General features: G+C 40.6%; 1 protein-coding gene across 3 annotated transcripts in view; it reads left to right on the top strand.

The window, feature by feature from the left end:
* The window catches only part of LOC126298189 (zinc finger FYVE domain-containing protein 26), a 381,844-nt gene that overhangs the window by 182,485 nt on the left and 181,494 nt on the right, over window positions 1–17,865 (top strand). For all 3 annotated transcript variants that reach the window (XM_049989496.1, XM_049989498.1, XM_049989497.1), the window contains one exon: window positions 6,704–6,877. In XM_049989496.1, the coding sequence (XP_049845453.1) occupies window positions 6,704–6,877 (174 nt within the window). The remainder of the gene's footprint in view (window positions 1–6,703; window positions 6,878–17,865) is intronic.

Below are 17,865 nucleotides of genomic sequence, written 5' to 3'. Positions count from 1 at the left end.
TTAATCTTGCAGGGCTGTCCATAAATCTGTAAGAGTACAAGGGGGCGGAGATTTGTCCTGAATAGCACATTGCAAGGCATCCAATATATGCTCAATAATGTTCATGTCTGGGGAGTTTGGTGGCCAGCAGAAGTGCTTAAACTCAGAAGGGTGTTCCCGGAGCCACTCTGTTGAAATTCTGGATGTGTGGGTGTCACATTGTCCTGCTGGAATTGCCCAAGTCCATTGGATTACACAATGGACATGAATGGATGCAGGTGAGCAGACAGGATGCTTATGTATGTGTCACCTGCCACAATCATGTCTAGATGTGTCACGGTCCCATATCAATCCAACTGCACATGTCCCACACCATTAGAGAGTGTTCACCAACTTGAATAGCCCCCTGTGGACATGCAGGTCCATGGATTCATGACGTTCTCTCCAAACCTCTACAGGTCCATCTGCATGATACAATTTGAAATGATACTTGTCTGACAAGGCAACAAGTTTCCAGTCATCAACAGTCCAACGTCGGTGTTGATGGGCTCAGACAAGGCGTAAAGTTTTGTGTTGTGCAGTCATCAAGTGTACATGAGTGGGCCTTTGGCCCCAAAAGCACATACCGATAATGTTTCATTGCATGTTTTGCATGCTGACACTTGTTGACGGCCGAGCGCTGAAATCTGCAGCAATTTGCACTTCTGTCACATTGAATGATTTTCTTCACTCGCCGTTGGTCCCTTTCCTGCAGGATTTTTTTCCGGTCACAGTGATGTCGGAGATTTCATGTTTTACCAGATTCCTGATATTCATGGTACACTCATGAAATGGTCATATGGGAAAATTGCCACTTTATAGCTACCTCAGAGATGCTGTGTCCCATTGCTCATGCACCTACTATAACACCATGTTCAAACTCACTTAAATCTCGATGACCTGCTATTGTAGCACCAGACAACCAGACACTTTTTGTCTTATATGGGCATTACCAATCGCAGCGCCATACTCAGTATGTTTACACATCTCTGTATTTGTATGCTTATTCCTATATGATTTTCTTTGCCAATTGAATGTATGTGCTGGATGTGTCCAGTCTGTGACTTCCTCTACAATTTTTACCCTCTAACAGCTCCGTCTATTACCATGGAAATTATTCCCTGATGTCTTAACAGATGTCCTACCATACTGTCCCTTCTTCTTGTCAATGTTTTCCATATATTCCTTTCCTCACCAATTCTACACCTCATTCCTTACCTTCTCAGCCCACCTAATTTTCAACATTCTTCTGTAACACGCCAACTCAAATGCTTCACTTCTTTTCTGGTTTTCCAATAGTCCGTGTTTCACTGCCATACAATACTGTGCTCTAAACGCACATTGTCAGAAATTTATTCCTAAATTAAGGCCTATGTTTGACACTAGTAGACTTCTCTTGGTCAGGAAAGCCCCTTTTGCCAGTGCTAGTCTACTTTTTATGTCATCCTTGCTCTGTCCGTCATGGGTCATTTTGCTGGCTAGGTAGCAGAATTCCTTAACTTCATCCACTTCATAATCACCAATTATGATGTTAAGATTCTTGCTGTTCTCATTGCTGCTACTTCTCATTACTTTTGTCTTTCTTCGATTTACTCTCAGCCCATATTATGTACCCATTACACTGTTCATTCCATTCAACACATCCTGTAATTCTTGATTTTCACTGAGGACAGCAATGTCGTGGTATGTCTTGATGAATTCCAACTGTGATCATTGATGGTGTTGTCATTAGATACTACTGCTTTGCATTTTGTAAAGTGCACAGTATTACATTACTGAACACTTAAAACAAGTTGCCAGTCTTTGAACTATTGAAAATTTATCAATATCTGTTCAAGTATTTACACAGCTTCTTCCAGATAGTACTTCATTATAAATAACTGTGTCATGTGCAAAAATCTGAGGTTACTCTTAACACTGTATGCCAGGTAATATGGAACCCAGGCAGTAAAGGTCTTAATACAAATTCCCTGGGGCATGCCTGAAGTGACATTCCTACTCTCAAACTAGATGTAAAAAATTTAGCACAAAGTTCTAATTATAGATTGCATATTTCTCAGGAACAAACTGAGGAGTTTTACTACTCATATAAGTTTTAGAGCAGAAAATGTTACTTATAATGGTTTCTTTTCTTGAGGTATTTGAGGGTTATGTTCATTTTTGTTTATGTTTATTCTTTGCAGATGTCCTGATTTCATTGGTTTCTTGGGTAATGCTGAATTCTTTAACAGTTCTTGCAGGTTAACATTTTTAAATAAAAAGATCTAACACTGACAGCCTGATAAATTTTCTTCATTTATTCATTCCATCTTGCTTCATCTCCATTATAACGACTCCCACATGTAGTACCATTAACAACTAACACAAAACTCACTGACAACCAACTGCTTTAGCCCAACATCAACTCTTATATAGAAAATTAACAGTGCATGGTGACAAATACTTTGTTTTTACTGGCAGTTTTATAAAGTTCTAATGAAAAATTACATTTCCATAAAATGTTTAATGTAACAGGATGTTTTACAGTAATGAGGGAAGTGTATGACACAGTTCGTCTTCTAATATAATTTTTTTTTATCAGAATTTAATAAAATATGAATTTCAAACAATTACTTCTAAAACATGCAAATTTATGCAAATTACTTAATGATTTTCATTACTAACACGTGCTGTTCTCAAACTCTACAGTCACATTTTTCATTCAGCAAGTTACTTTGTACATTATGTTATAAATTACTAAACAATCTTGCTTTTTTCTTGTTGACTGTCTGGAATTTTTTAAACAATAATTTCATACAAAAAATAACTGCATTGGTGAACTGAGTTTATATTATTGCAAATTTAACATTATGTTTTGACTGAATATACTCTTAAATAAATAAATGAACCAACATTCAATTATTATATATATATATATATATTAAAATACCATGACATTAACCAAATTACGAATCTCAATAATATGGAACAAAAAAATTGTTGCATTACTTATTGACTGCCCTTCATGTAAATGGGGTGATTCTTATTAATGTTTAAAAAACCTTGAAGTAGCGTAGATGATGCTGAGTCAAGTAATATCATACAAAATTTATGGGGCTATAAATGTTGGGAAATGCCCCAGAAAATGGATAACCAATGTTGAACATGTGATGTCACCAGGTGACGTATCTTGCCACACGTGCAGTGGTTGAGCCTATTTGTCTGTCACACCTGCTCATAACATCCCAAGTCAAGTATTCACATCAGTGAGGCTTCAGGCCTATGAGTGTCACTTTAGTGCATGGGGCTCAGGATTTGAGTCTTGTGCCTGGCAGGTAGTGTGTTTTTTTTTGCATTGCATTAGACAATTATGTGTTTATGTGATTATTATTTATGTTTATGTGTTTATTATTTTGTTTATCAATCTCACAGCTTTCTATTGGTTTATTGCAAATCACAGGACAACAAAAATCTACTGTAATGCATCACATGCAAATGAGTATAAGATTCTGAATTGCATTGTTACCAGTAAGGTACACATTTTCTCAACTAAATAGTGTCTGTATACAAAAAAAAGTAACAAAAGGAAAGAAACACAAAATGAGAATACCTTTTGCTTGACTACAATGAGGGCAATCATTTTGTAACTTCTACATTTACAACAGATCATATTTACAAGAGGTGTTCGAAATTTGCACCATTTGAACAAATGCAAGTATTGCATCAGTCAATCATCCCTTCATGCCCAAACCTACTGCTGCATGTGTGATGAGGTACATCATCTTGTGATATAACATGTTCAACATTCCTCATCATTTTTTGGGGCATTTCCTGACATTTGCTGCCTCATGTGTCATATATAAAATTACTTGTCTCTGCATCATCTGTGTCATTTCTGGGTTTTTGAAATATTGATAAGAATAACCCGGTGTGTGTGAGGGCTACCTGCAGTTGTGTGATCTACAAACTAAGTGCAACCACTGTGCTGATTTCTATGTGAGCATGACAACCAACAAGCTGTCTGTCCACATGGATGGCCACTGACAAACTGTGGTCAAAAGACAGCTGGACTCAATAGCTGCTGAACATGCTGCCCAACATACTGTGCTTCGCTTCAATGACTGCTTCACAGCCTGCACCATGTACATTCTTCTCTCAACAGCAGTTTATCTGAATTGGGCAGGTGGGGATTCTCCCTGCTATATATCCTAAATTCACATCCCCACCCCACCCCCACCCCTCACCCCCTGGCATTATCCTTCTGTAGTTCCTGTCTTCCACCTACCCAACTCCTTCCATGCTCCCACTCCAGCAGTACACAGCCATCTATTCCGCCAATGCAACCACTTGTCTTTCTCTCCTATTTTGCTCCCTTCCCGCACCCCCACCTTCACCCTCATCCCCTCCCCAAAATCATCCAGCTGCACCTACCAGTCCTAACCTGTCTCCGCCACATCCCTGCATGCTCCCACAAGCAGCACAACATCTTTCCCCACCCTTACCCTGCCATCCCTTCTTCTCACCAACCCATGCCTACTCCTGACCCCCACCACAAACACCAGATTGTTGCTCCAGTCCAGTGCAGTTGCAGTCTGCAGTCTGGCCTCAGCATCCAGAGACAGTGGTCATGTGTGTGTGAGTTGTGCTTGTGTGAATGTGTGTGTGATTTTTCTATTTCAGAAAAAGACCTTTAGGCTGAAAGCTTAAGTCTTTTCGTTGTGCCTGTGTGTGACTCAATGTCTCTTCTACACTCCTGGAAATGGAAAAAAGAACACATTGACACCGGTGTGTCAGACCCACCATACTTGCTCCGGACACTGCGAGAGGGCTGTACAAGCAATGATCACACGCACGGCACAGCGGACACACCAGGAACCGCGGTGTTGGCCGTCGAATGGCGCTAGCTGCGCAGCATTTGTGCACCGCCGCCGTCAGTGTCAGCCAGTTTGCCGTGGCATACGGAGCTCCATCACAGTCTTTAACACTGGTAGCATGCCGCGACAGCGTGGACGTGAACCGTACGTGCAGTTGACGGACTTTGAGCGAGGGCGTATAGTGGGCATGCGGGAAGCCGGGTGGACGTACTGCCGAATTGCTCAACACGTGGGGCGTGAGGTCTGCACAGTACATCGATGTTGTCGCCAGTGGTCGGCGGAAGGTGCACGTGCCCGTCGACCTGGGACCGGACCGCAGCGACGCACGGATGCACGCCAAGACCATAGGATCCTACCCAGTACCATAGGGGACCGCACCGCCACTTCCCAGCAAATTAGGGACACTGTTGCTCCTGGGGTATCAGCGAGGACCATTCGCAACCGTCTCCATGAAGCTGGGCTACGGTCCCGCACACCGTTAGGCCGTCTTCCGCTCACGCCCCAACATCGTGCAGCCCGCCTCCAGTGGTGTCGCGACAGGCGTGAATGGAGGGACGAATGGAGACGTGTCGTCTTCAGCGATGAGAGTCGCTTCTGCCTTGGTGCCAATGATGGTCGTATGCGTGTTTGGCGCCGTGCAGGTGAGCGCCACAATCAGGACTGCATACGACCGAGGCACACAGGGCCAACACCCGGCATCATGGGGTGGGGAGCGATCTCCTACACTGGCCGTACTCCTCTGGTGATCGTCGAGGGGACACTGAATAGTGCACGGTACATCCAAACCGTCATCGAACCCATCGTTCTACCATTCCTAGACCGGCAAGGGAACTTGCTGTTCCAACAGGACAATGCACGTCCGCATGTATCCCGTGCCACCCAACGTGCTCTAGAAGGTGTAAGTCAACTACCCTGGCCAGCAAGATCTCCGGATCTGTCCCCCATTGAGCATGTTTGGGACTGGATGAAGCGTCGTCTCACGCGGTCTGCACGTCCAGCACGAACGCTGGCCCAACTGAGGCGCCAGGTGGAAATGGCATGGCAAGCCGTTCCACAGGACTACATCCAGCATCTCTACGATCGTCTCCATGGGAGAATAGCAGCCTGCATTGCTGCGAAAGGTGGATATACACTGTACTAGTGCCGACATTGTGCATGCTCTGTTGCCTGTGTCTATGTGCCTGTGGTTCTGTCAGTGTGATCATGTGATGTATCTGACCCTAGGAATGTGTCAATAAAGTTTCCCCTTCCTGGGACAATGAATTCACGGTGTTCTTATTTCAATTTCCAGGAGTGTATATGGTGGGCAGCACTCTATCCTTTTCATAATATTGTTGATTTTTACTTATACTGTATGAAAAGTAATACAACACAAGTGCTGAAATTGTGCTGGCTTTCTTACATTTCTTATGCTGAGTATCTGAGACATACACTGTTTAATCCTAGCTGTGTGAAGGATGTTGATACAAACATGGTAATCAGCCTAAGTGCACAGTTGTTCAGCTGCTAAAATTGATGCTTATTTATTATCCTGATTTGTAATTAGGAAACAGTCAATAAAAGTTGCTCTGATACTACAGTTGTGCAAAAGAGTGTGATTACAGTGATTTACCCAATACCGAAAGATGACAGGACGTAGTATTAAAAATTGAGTGCATCTCTGCAAATGAGAGAAACTACTTTACTATGTATTTTGTCCAATGGAACAGTGTCCAAATGAAATGCAAGGAAAAATTATAAAATATATATATATATGATGATTAACATATTTTGGTTTTGTTTGCTTCAATGTTTTTCTAACTGGAGTTTTTTAAATTTTCATAAAATTTCAGGTAATGTTTCTGCCAATTACTTTTCTGAAAGTGACCTTGAGTTTGGCTGTAACTCCAAAGAGAAGCTGCAGCTGCTACTTGAATTCTTGAGTGATAATGTATCGGGAGATTTTCAAATACAGTTACGTTCCTTTGCTGAAACTCTTTCATCAAAAGACGCAGCTCTGTACCAAGGTACATTTTACTTAGAACATACTGAGCTGACATGCTTTACTATTAGATTACTGTAATTTATGGCATATGCACCAACTGTGTTCAGAAATAGGTGAGTGTTTTACAGATTAATCAAGCATAAATTTCAGTTATTGGTAACCAGATTCTTTCCTTTCTCTTCTTTTGTGAATTATAAATTCCATTATGTCCATACAGTGAAACATTTTCTGAAATCAAATTGTAATTGTGTAAACAATGGAAAGAGTAGAGATACCATTCATTGTGTAGTTGAGGTGTCTAGCAGTAGACAAACACATTAATCATAATTCAACTTCTACCTTATGTTTTGGTTGATGATCTTCATTAAAACTAACAAAACTGTAAAAAATAAATAAATAAACAAAAAAATAAATCCTATACCTATGATGTCACACTATTATTCTGGCACTACAAGACTCATTGCAGTGAAGGTTTTTGGTGGCTGATGCAGGCAAGGGAAAGTAGGAGGAGGGAAGGGGAAGAGATGGTGTTGCAGGCCAACAAGGGAACAGAATATGAATGTTGGCCCAAGCAGGAAGGTGAGATCATGTGGTATATGTGAGATAGAAGTTATGGGAGACTAATCATATAGCTCCTGTGTTTTTACCATTCATGAGTAATTAACTCAAACCAACATAGCATCAAGAAAGTATGACTAAATTTTGTTTTGAGAAGGAAATAAAGAAAATACTATCTTGAACAGAAGATTTAATCCTACCATCATTGCTTCTTGGATCTGGAAGTCTTGGAATAACCCCAAGCCTAGCAACCACGTATGGCTTTCTATCTTACATTATAAATTCCAAGTGTGTGTTTTACTGTGTATTTAGTTGCATCTCTGGAATGCCAGTATCTTTTTTCCCTGAACGAAATGAAAGGAGGATCTAGATGTATTTCAGGTAGCATTTATACTGGATTATTGTCAATAATAGCCAGTCACTGTTTAACCTGTTGTATACTATCATTTTATCTAATTTACAATTTTAGTATTGCTTAGCATGAGGCTCCAGCTCTCAGCTGATATGCGTCTACAGAGCAGCAAGTTAAGTGTTTATATTTGTCTGTGTTTTCCACATAGAATATTTATTAAATTTTGTGCATGCTTCTCTGTTTAAGAAGTTTAATCTTGCATATTTGTAAGTATAAATTCATTCAGTCTGTAGTGCAAAAGTTGCTCACTGAACAGCCACCTACGAAACTCATTAATGCATCAGTGGCCATTGGTGACACATCAGGAGAGTAGCAAGTTGTGTATCTAGGATTGTCTGCTTTTATAGTTAACTTCTTCAGTTGGTCTTGCTGGGATGGCTAGAATTTGTGCATGCTATGTGCGGACTCGGGGGAGCTGGCCACAGTTCACGAACAGCTGAATGTGCTTTTGGTTATGGTCAATTACTTTCAGGCTGCTGCCTCAGGGTATAGCAGTGGCAGAGAATCTGGCATGTTGCATGGAACACTCAGGTGTTGCTTGTTTTGCCCACAGGCTGTGCTTCTGAGACACCTCCTATTGCAGCTGACGTGGTGTATCTGCCCTCACAGCAGGGTGAGTGGCGGGTGGTAACACGTTCGCATTGCTCGAGGCAGAGGGCCAATGTGGCAACTGGTTATGTGGCCTCTCCCATTCACCTTGTGAGTGAACAGGTGACCACTTCGCAGGGTCTGATCAGGCACATAGGGGAAGGGGTTTACCAGGTATTGGCAGCTCCAATGTTAGGCTCGTTATGGAGCCCCTTAGGCAGATAGTATTCAGGGCTGGAAAGAAAGCCAATGTGCACTCAGTATGTTCTTATTATATCTGCCAGGGCCCTCATCTGAGTTGTGGAGGCGGCCTTGCCTGTAGCTATTGAGCATACAAGGTGCAGTCGTATGCATGTTGTGGCTCACACTGGTACCAACGATACCTGTCACATGTGTTATGAGGTGATCCTCAGTTCGTACAGACAGCTGACCTTGTTTGCAGGGTGCAAGCAGAGCTCACAATTTGCAGCATCGTTCCTGGAGATGGTTCAGGGTCCTTTGGTTTGTAGCTGAGTTTAGGGTTTCAACCAAAGGCTTCATCAACTCTGTGATGGCCATGGTTGCAGATTTCTAGACTTGAATTACTGTGTGGGGATTTGTAGAAATTACCTTGATAGGCCAGTGGTGCACTACTTAAAGGAAGCAGCTACTCAGATAGCAGAAAGCTTGTGGAGTGCACATGAGGGTTTTTTAGGCTAGTCAATAGTTTGAAGTGCTCTGATGAACACTCTCCAGTGAATATGCAGCAAGGAAAGTCAAACAGCATTCAGCATAAAGGCATTTCAACTGTCACTGTTTTAATAGTAAACTGTCGAAGTATTCATAATAAAGTTTCTGAATTTATGCCCTCCAGGAATGTTCTCATGCTCAAATTATTCTTGGGACTGAGAGCTGGCTGAAACCTGAAGTGGAAAGCTCTGAAGTATTTAGGAAATTGTGGAATGTATGTTGAAAAAACAGATGAGAGGCCATAGGAGGGGGAGTGTTCCTTGCAGTTGACAAAAATGTTCTCTCTATTGAGGTCGAAGTTGAGTGTGATGGTGAAGTCATCTGATCACGGTGGATATTTTTACCAACCTCCCGATTCTGCTCTGCAGTTCTAGAGTCATTAACAGAAAGTCTAAATTCAATAGTGCATAAATACTGAGATCATGCAATACTAGATGGAGGTGACTTTAAGCTGCTGAGTATAGACTTGGATGTCTATGGATTAATTGTGGGGGATACCGACAGACAGTTGTGCAAAATACTTTTGAACACTTTTTCTGAAAATTGTCTTGAGCTGCTAGCTCAGCAGCCCACATGAGATGGAAATATCTTAGACCTTGTAGCTACAAATAGGTTGACCCTTGTCAACAATGCCAGTCTAGAAATGAGGATTAGCGATCATGATGTCGTAATAGCAACTATGATTGTGAAAGTTAATAAGTCAGTCAAGAAGGCCGGCGGTGCGGGTTTCCCGCATCGTCGCCTATGCTCCTCAGAGTATGGGACCTCATCATCATCATTTACTTATTACAATAGGTCATATCACAAATAGCCCCAGAACTCATATATACTGAATATAGCTTCACAGCTTGCTGTCAACCACCTATAAAATAAAAAATTCAATGATTCCTAGAATATGTACAAATCCAAAACCTACAAACTTAAAAATGATCAGAACATTTTACCTGCTTAGTACAGAAGACAGTAAACCATGTGTGACCAACTACAGGTCCAAATACACATCAGTATGGCTCCAGAAAGACAGTACCTACTGGCAATGTGATGAAACATCGAATCTCAGTAGAAGGAAAAAGCACTGTAAAATGCGAAACAGCAGTTGTATTTGACATCATAGGTGCCTTTAATAACCTGTGATGTCCAGAGATGCTGGCATGCCTCATATAATTCCAGGTACCTCAAATATTGTACCAAAACATTACATACATTCAAAGTGGCAGTTTGGCATGTAGGAAATCTCAGAATGATTTAAAATATGGATGCCTGTAAAGTTCTGTCTGACACTGATCTTATGGGATACAGTTGCTGAACCCCTTCTACATATAATGGAGAGAGACAAACACACTGGTATGATTGTGGCCTATGCAGATGACATGTTAGTATTGGTTATGGCCATGTTAGATATGCAAGCATAGTTAGGGAGTGTGGTTAATAGTATGTTTGAGCAGATTAATTAATTGTGTAAACAGAACAAACTAATGATTGCCACCAACAAAATGCTATATTTAATGGAGACAGAAACACAAATAAATCTGTCACCAGATACCTATGCCCGCATTAACAAATGACTAACTCTTAATGAAAACATTTGAATAGTCATTGACATTACTGGGAAAGTGCTATAAAGGCTGCCTACAGTAAACACTGTTGAGTACAATGTACCACTAGATATAATAAGAACATACATCTGTGTGCCAGCACAAGCAGACTAACTGTCATGACTAACAGAATCATTGTCAGATGTTCTTGAGCTGCACTCAACAAATATTACTCCCCACCCCTATACGAAGCTACACCTTACTGGAAAATGAGGGGAAGAAAAGACAAAGCCAATGGAAGTAGCTGGTGTAAACACTACAAACAAGTGCCAAATTAATAAACAGGAAGTCAGTGATAAGGGATGTTCTGTGTTCTTTCTCCAAAACATCAAGAAATGGTTGGAAATGAGACACCACCATTCAAACTGAGTCACTGTTCATTTCTCATCCACCCACAGCCCTTATCTCATGCATCTAAACCACATTAACCTCAATCAGAGAGTTACTTGCAAGGAGCATGGCCTATCCAAAATGGAAAATCTTGCACTGCAAGACATAAAAGCAGGTAATATGATTCACTGAACGCACAATGACTTATCAACTCATAAAAAATATTAAATGGGTTGAGTTAACAGACACAGCTGATACAGTTTATAGGCATCTACGCATAATGTTTACAGGGAAAAAAAGCATTAAAGTCTATGTTGCATAGTCAACAATACTATTGAAACTGGTAATAATAGTGACAGTGGTGTAAATGTTGATGAGGTAACAACATAATTGTAACAGAATCATAATAAATATCAAACATACAGGAAACTCACAGTGAAGCACAACAGATTTACATGTAAAGTAATTTAAATGCATATAAGGTGATTCAAAAATACAAGTTGTAAAATTGCTGATGAGGTAATGACAGCAATTTACGAAAAATCCTAAAATTCATCTGATAAACTGAAGTCGACCATTTTCCTTCCCTACCATAGGTCTCACATGCTCGTTCCACCTCATATTGCTTTACAACATTAGGCCCAGATATTTAAACAACTTGACTGTGTCAAGCAGGACACTAGTAACACTGTAACTGAAAATTACAGGTTCGATCTTCCTAGTCATCTGCATAAACTTACATTTTTCCACATTTGGGGCTATCTGCCATTAATCACACTAACTGGAAATTTTGTCTATGTCATCTTGTATCTTCCTACAGTCACTCAACTTTGACACCTTTTCATACACCACGGTATCATCAGGAAACAACCACAGATTGCTGCCCACCTTGTCGGCCAAATATTTATGTATACAGAGTGCAAAAGTGGTACTATCATACTTCCATGGGTCACTCCTGATGATACCCTTGTCTCTGATGAACACTCGCCATCAAGGAAAACATATTGGGGTTCTATTATTTAAGAAGTCTTTGAGCCACTCACATATCTGTGAAGTTATTCCAAGTGCTTGTACCTTTTTTAATAGCCTGCAATGGGATGCCACGTCAAATGCTATCCAAAAATCTAGAAATATGCAATCTGCCTCTTACCCTTCATCCATAGTTCTCAGTACATCATGTGAGAGAAGAGCGAGCTGTGTTTTGCACATGCAATGCTTTCTAAAACCAATGCCATTCATGCAAATAGGCTTCTCAGTCTCAAGAAAGTTCATTATATTCAAACCGAGAATATGTTCAAGGATTCTGCAGCAAACAGAAGTTAGGGATATTGGTCTGTAATTTTGTGAATCCATTCTTTTACCTTTCTTATATACTGGAGTCACCTATACTTTTTCCCAGTTGGTTGGGTTTTTGTGCTGGGCAAGAGATTCACAATAAATGCAAACTAGGTAGGGGACCAATGTCTTAAATTACTCTTTGTAAAATTGAACTGGGATTCGACATCCAGACCTGGTGATTTATTTGCTTTCAAACCATTCAGTTGTTTATCTATGCCAGATATGCTTATTACTATGTTGTCCATATGGAAGTTTGTCCACTGGTCAAATGATGGTATGTTTGTAATATTCTCCTGTGTGAACGATTTCTTGAATGTGAAATTTGAAACTTAAGCTATCATTTTGCTACTTTCAACTGCCACACCAGACTGGTCAACAAGGTACTGAATGGAAGCCTTAGAGCCACTCAGCGGTTTTACATATGACCACAGTTTTCTTGGGTTCTCGGCCAGGTCTTTTGCTAAGGTGTGACTGTGTTGTTGTTGTATGCTTCACGCCTAGATCTTTTCACACATGCATGAACCTCTACTAACCTTTGCTTCTCATCACTTGTGCACTTCCTTATGAACTGAGAGTGCCACAGCCTCTGTTTCCACAGCATGTGCCAAATTTTGTTATTAAACCATGGTGGGCCTTTTTCATCCTTAACCCACTTACTAGGCACAAAATGATATACAGTCTGCTTAAATCTTGCCCATAATTCCCCTACATCCTTCTTATTGGAACCAATTCACTGTCTAAGTAAGGTGATAATAACTGCTTAGCTGCTCTATCTAGCAGAAACTCTTTTATTAGGCAAGGTCCTAGCGGAGGAGGATTGCCATTGCCTTCCTCTGACTATAATGGGGATGAATGATGATGATGAAGATGACACAACACCCAGTCATCTCAAGGCAGGTAAAATCCCTGACCCTGCTGGGAACTGAACTCAGGATGCCGTGCGCGGGAAGCGAGAACGCTACCGTAAGACCACGAGCTGCAGACAATAAGTAAATATCATCTGCTAAAGAGTTGTGCTAGTGCAAGTTTCTCCTGATGTGAGAGGACAAGTACTAGTGCCAATGGCACATTTTTTTCTAATTCTATCTTTATTTCTGTGTGTGGGATGTTATGTTAGTGGGTCATAGTAAAGTTGGAGTTTGGGCACTAAAAATTCTGTTCTCCTCTGACTTAGCTTCATGGCACTGTTGGCCTGACGGACTGATGACAAGGATAAGGAAGAGCCGCTTCCCCCACCATCACTACCACCACCACCACCACCACCACCACCCAAGAATCTTATTTTGCACTCCTCAAATATTGTCATACATTGTTTTGTTCAAAATTGTCCCAGGGTTGTTTCTCTGACTGAATGTGAGTGGTATATAACAGGTTTTAGCCTGTCAATCTATGTGGCAAAGGAAAACAATGCATGATAGAACAGTGTATTCTCTCAGAATTATTGAGATCCCCAGGAGACTCTCACACTGAAAACTACTGTACCATCAGTTTAATAAAGCATGGTTGCAGAACACTTGTCACAACATTATGTACAAAAGAATGGAAGAAACTGAGAGAGACTGACTTGGTAGAAGATCAGTATGGGTTCTGGGAAAATGTAGGAACATGCAAGGCAAAAGTGAAATTACATCATAGCTTAGAAGATAGTTTGAAGATAGAGGAACCTATATTTATAGCATTTATAGATTTAGAGGACACTTGTGCAGTGTCGTCTGGAATAGAATCCTAGAAATGTTGAAGGTTATAGGAAAAAATACAGGGAGATAAAAGTTATCAACAACTTGTATAGAAAACAGACTACAATTAGAAGGGCTGCAGGACATGAAGGAGAATCAGTAGTTGAAAAGGGAGGGAGACGTGGTTGCAGCCTATCCCCAATGTTATTCAGCCTATATATTGAGGAAATAGTGAAGGAAACCATGGAAAAATTTGGAAATAAAATGAATGTTCAGGGGATAGATATTAAAATTTTGTTTTTCAGTCTATACATTGAGGAAATAGTGAAGGAAACCAAGGAAAAATTTGGAAAACAAAATGAATGTTCAGGGGATAGAAATTAAAACTTTGAGTTTTGCCAGAGACATTGTAACCCTGCCAGAGGTAGTAAAGGACTTTGAAGAGAAGTTGAGTGTAATGCGTAGTGTCATGAAAAAGAGGTTGAAAAAATCAACATCAACTAAGTAAAACTAAAATTACAATTAAATCAATACCATTAGCTGCTGACAGGCAGAGATATACATCAACGGGGACAGTTGAAAATGTATGCCACAACCAGGCCTCAAACCCAGGATCTCCTGCTTACATGGCAGACGCTCTATCCATCTGAGTCACCGAGGGCACATAGGATAGGGCTACTGCAGGAACTTATCACTGGCACGCTCCCTGTGAGACCCACATTCTCAACTTATAGTCCACACATTACATTCGTAGTGCCCCTGCCATTACACCCATTACTCGCCGAAGACACTCCACTGAGTCTTGTAAGAGTTATGGCAATTCATGTGCATCTGCACTGAAGGAGGTCATCAGCTGGTTAACAATATGAACATGGCAACTGTTCTTTCGGACATGTCCGAGCAGGCACTGATATACATCAACGGGGACAGTTGAAAATGTGTGCCTTAACTGGGACTCAAACCTAGGATCTGCTGATGACCTCCTTCAGTGCAGATACACACGAATTGCCTGAACTCTTATGAGACTCGGTGGATTGTCTGCCCCGAGTGATGGGGGCACTACGAGTGTAGTGTATGCACTATAAGTTGAGAATGTGGGTCTCACAGGGAGCGTGCCGGCGATAAGTTCTTGCAGTCGCACTATCCTCTGTGCCCTCTGTGGCTCAGATGGATAGAGCGTCTGCCATGTAAGCAGGAGATCCTGGATTCAAGTCCTAGTTGGGGCACTCATTTTCGACTGTCCCCGTTGATGTGTATCAACACCTGTCAGCAGCTAATGGTATTGGTTTAATTGTAATTTCGTTCTAGAGAGCTGCACAGTCACCAATGGCATCTGTTCTTTCGGACATGTCTGAAACAACAAATGCCATCTTCAAGTAAGTACAACTAGGATGATGCAATGTAGTCAAATCAAATCAGATGATGCTGAGGGATGTTTGATTAAATAAAGAGACATTAGATGTAGTAGATGAGTATTGCTATTTGGGCAGCAAAATAACTGATGGTGACTGGAATAGAAAATGTATGACTTGCAGATTGTTGAGAGGATAAAAAGCATTTCAGAAAAACATAATATGTTGACATCAAATATAAACTTGAATTTAAAGAAATATTCTCTGAAGGTGATGAAGTGAAATGTGGATGCTAAACAGTTCTGACAAGGAAAGAATAGAAGTTTTTGAAATGTGATACTAGAGAAGAATTCTAAGAATTAGAATTAGATTAGGTAACTAATGAAAAGATACTAAATCAAATCGGGTAAAAAATTATGATACAAACTGACTAAAAGATATTATTTGTTGATAGGACACATCTGGTGACTTCACGAAATAGCCTATAATGCAGGAAAGAGAAGGAGAGGTAAAAATTTTAGAGGGAGACCGAGAATTATCAGCAGTAAGCAGATCCAGTGTGTGTAAGTTGCAGTGACTAAGCAGACATGAAGAGATTTTGACAAGACAGATTAGCATGGAGAGTTGTTTGAAACCTGTTATTGGACTGAATACCATAACAACAGTAAGGTCAGACCAAGGTGGAGGATTCAAATTGCACAATTTTTTCTAAGTAATCATAGGTCAAAAATGCACCATTGTGGAATGGCAGCCATAAAACAACAGCCAATCATCAATGAACGTCTGACAGTTTCTCCAGTAAGCAAAGATGTTTGTGTGCAGTTTTGTCAAACTAATCTGGTGCTGTGTCGTGCTGTGGTTGCTGATATCCACTACACCTGTTGCTGTTTCCTGTAGTGCACCAGAATCACCATGGACAGGTACACAAATGACAAACTAGCTGACTTTCACATTGCTTATGGGGCATGAGGTTGCAGATCTGTGGATGGGAGAAGATGGCACATCAAATATTTCCCTAATAAAAGTCTAGCAGTTGTCAGCAGCTTTACTCTGTGGACTGCCGTTTGAGAGAAACAAGCATGCTCTCATACAGAAAGACTGATACAGTGTGGGAAAAAAATAGTGAGGACTCTGGAATTTTGTGAAGAGGTACTCCTGCCTTTTGAAACCTCCCCTTCAACAAGTGTCAGAGAAACAGCTCACACATTCAATGTCATACTCATGTGCTTCTTTATAAGGCCCAAAGGAAATTATTTTACACCCTTAGCATGCACAGAAGATTCAAACTTGAAAAGTATCATTATCCAAAGCAAGCAAATTATTGTGCCTGTACATTAAAGCAGTTCCAGCATTTTAACAATATGAATTTTCTATGCTTCATCCAGTTTATAGGTGACACCATTTTTGCTAGGGAAGCAGCCATTAATATCCACAACCATCACTGATGGCCATATGAAAATCCCCATTACATTCAAGAATGTGGTCACCATGAAAGGTTTTGGTCGATGTCTGGGCAGGTATTGTTGGTGACAACTTGATTGACCCTTTCATTGCACTTCCTCAGTTAAATAGACAGAATTTTTGCAAGTGGAATTGCATGCACTGTTACAATACATTACTCTCCACATATGCTTAAGGATGTTGTTCCAACTTCCTGGTGCTTCACTGCATCCCAATCTGGCAGCCGGGTGAAATTTGAATAAAGTGTTTGGGCGAAGGTGTGTTGGGCATGGTGGTCCTCGGGAGGCACCTCCAGTATCACCTGATTAAACACCACTGAACTTATTCCTGTGAGTTTTTATGAAAGATCATGGCTTCCAAACACCTGTCAAGAGATGGTTGCAAGAATTTTTGAGGCCACAGCAGTCATTTGCAACATGCCACAAATTTTTGGGAGGGCACACCAAACTTTTCTTGAACCTTTGTAGCAGTGCTGTAGGCACAAATGTCAAGCATTTGCTGTAAAAAGGAAAGTGATTTGAGAGAAATAAAATGCATCTAAAATATAATTTCTGTTTTCTTAGTTCATATTTACTAATTTAGTTTACTTGTTTCAATAAAAGTTCATTCATGCTCACCATACTGTATCCAAATGTAGCCTTAGGTTTCATTATTAGTAACACTGCTCCCTTCAGCACCTGATGCTGTCTTTCTTACTGCAGTGCTTTTCTGCATTATAACATATTATCTTAACAAGCTGATGACATTGTGATTCTTTTAGCATATCTGATTATTAAAGCTTTACCCAATCAGCATAATAGAAAACTCATTCCTAACCTACCCAGCCCCATATAGGAAATTAAAATTTGCATAACTTTCACTGCTCAGCAGAAACTATTATCTCCAGATACTTTAGCTAGTTATTGCACTTTCTTGCACAATAGATATTAACTGGGGCATTTTAAATGTGCACATTTCCACATGCTCTTCTC

The sequence above is a fragment of the Schistocerca gregaria genome, chromosome X (genome assembly GCF_023897955.1).
Source record: "Schistocerca gregaria isolate iqSchGreg1 chromosome X, iqSchGreg1.2, whole genome shotgun sequence".
Lineage (NCBI taxonomy): Eukaryota > Metazoa > Arthropoda > Insecta > Orthoptera > Acrididae > Schistocerca > Schistocerca gregaria.
This window is presented reverse-complemented; position numbering and strand designations above follow the sequence as displayed.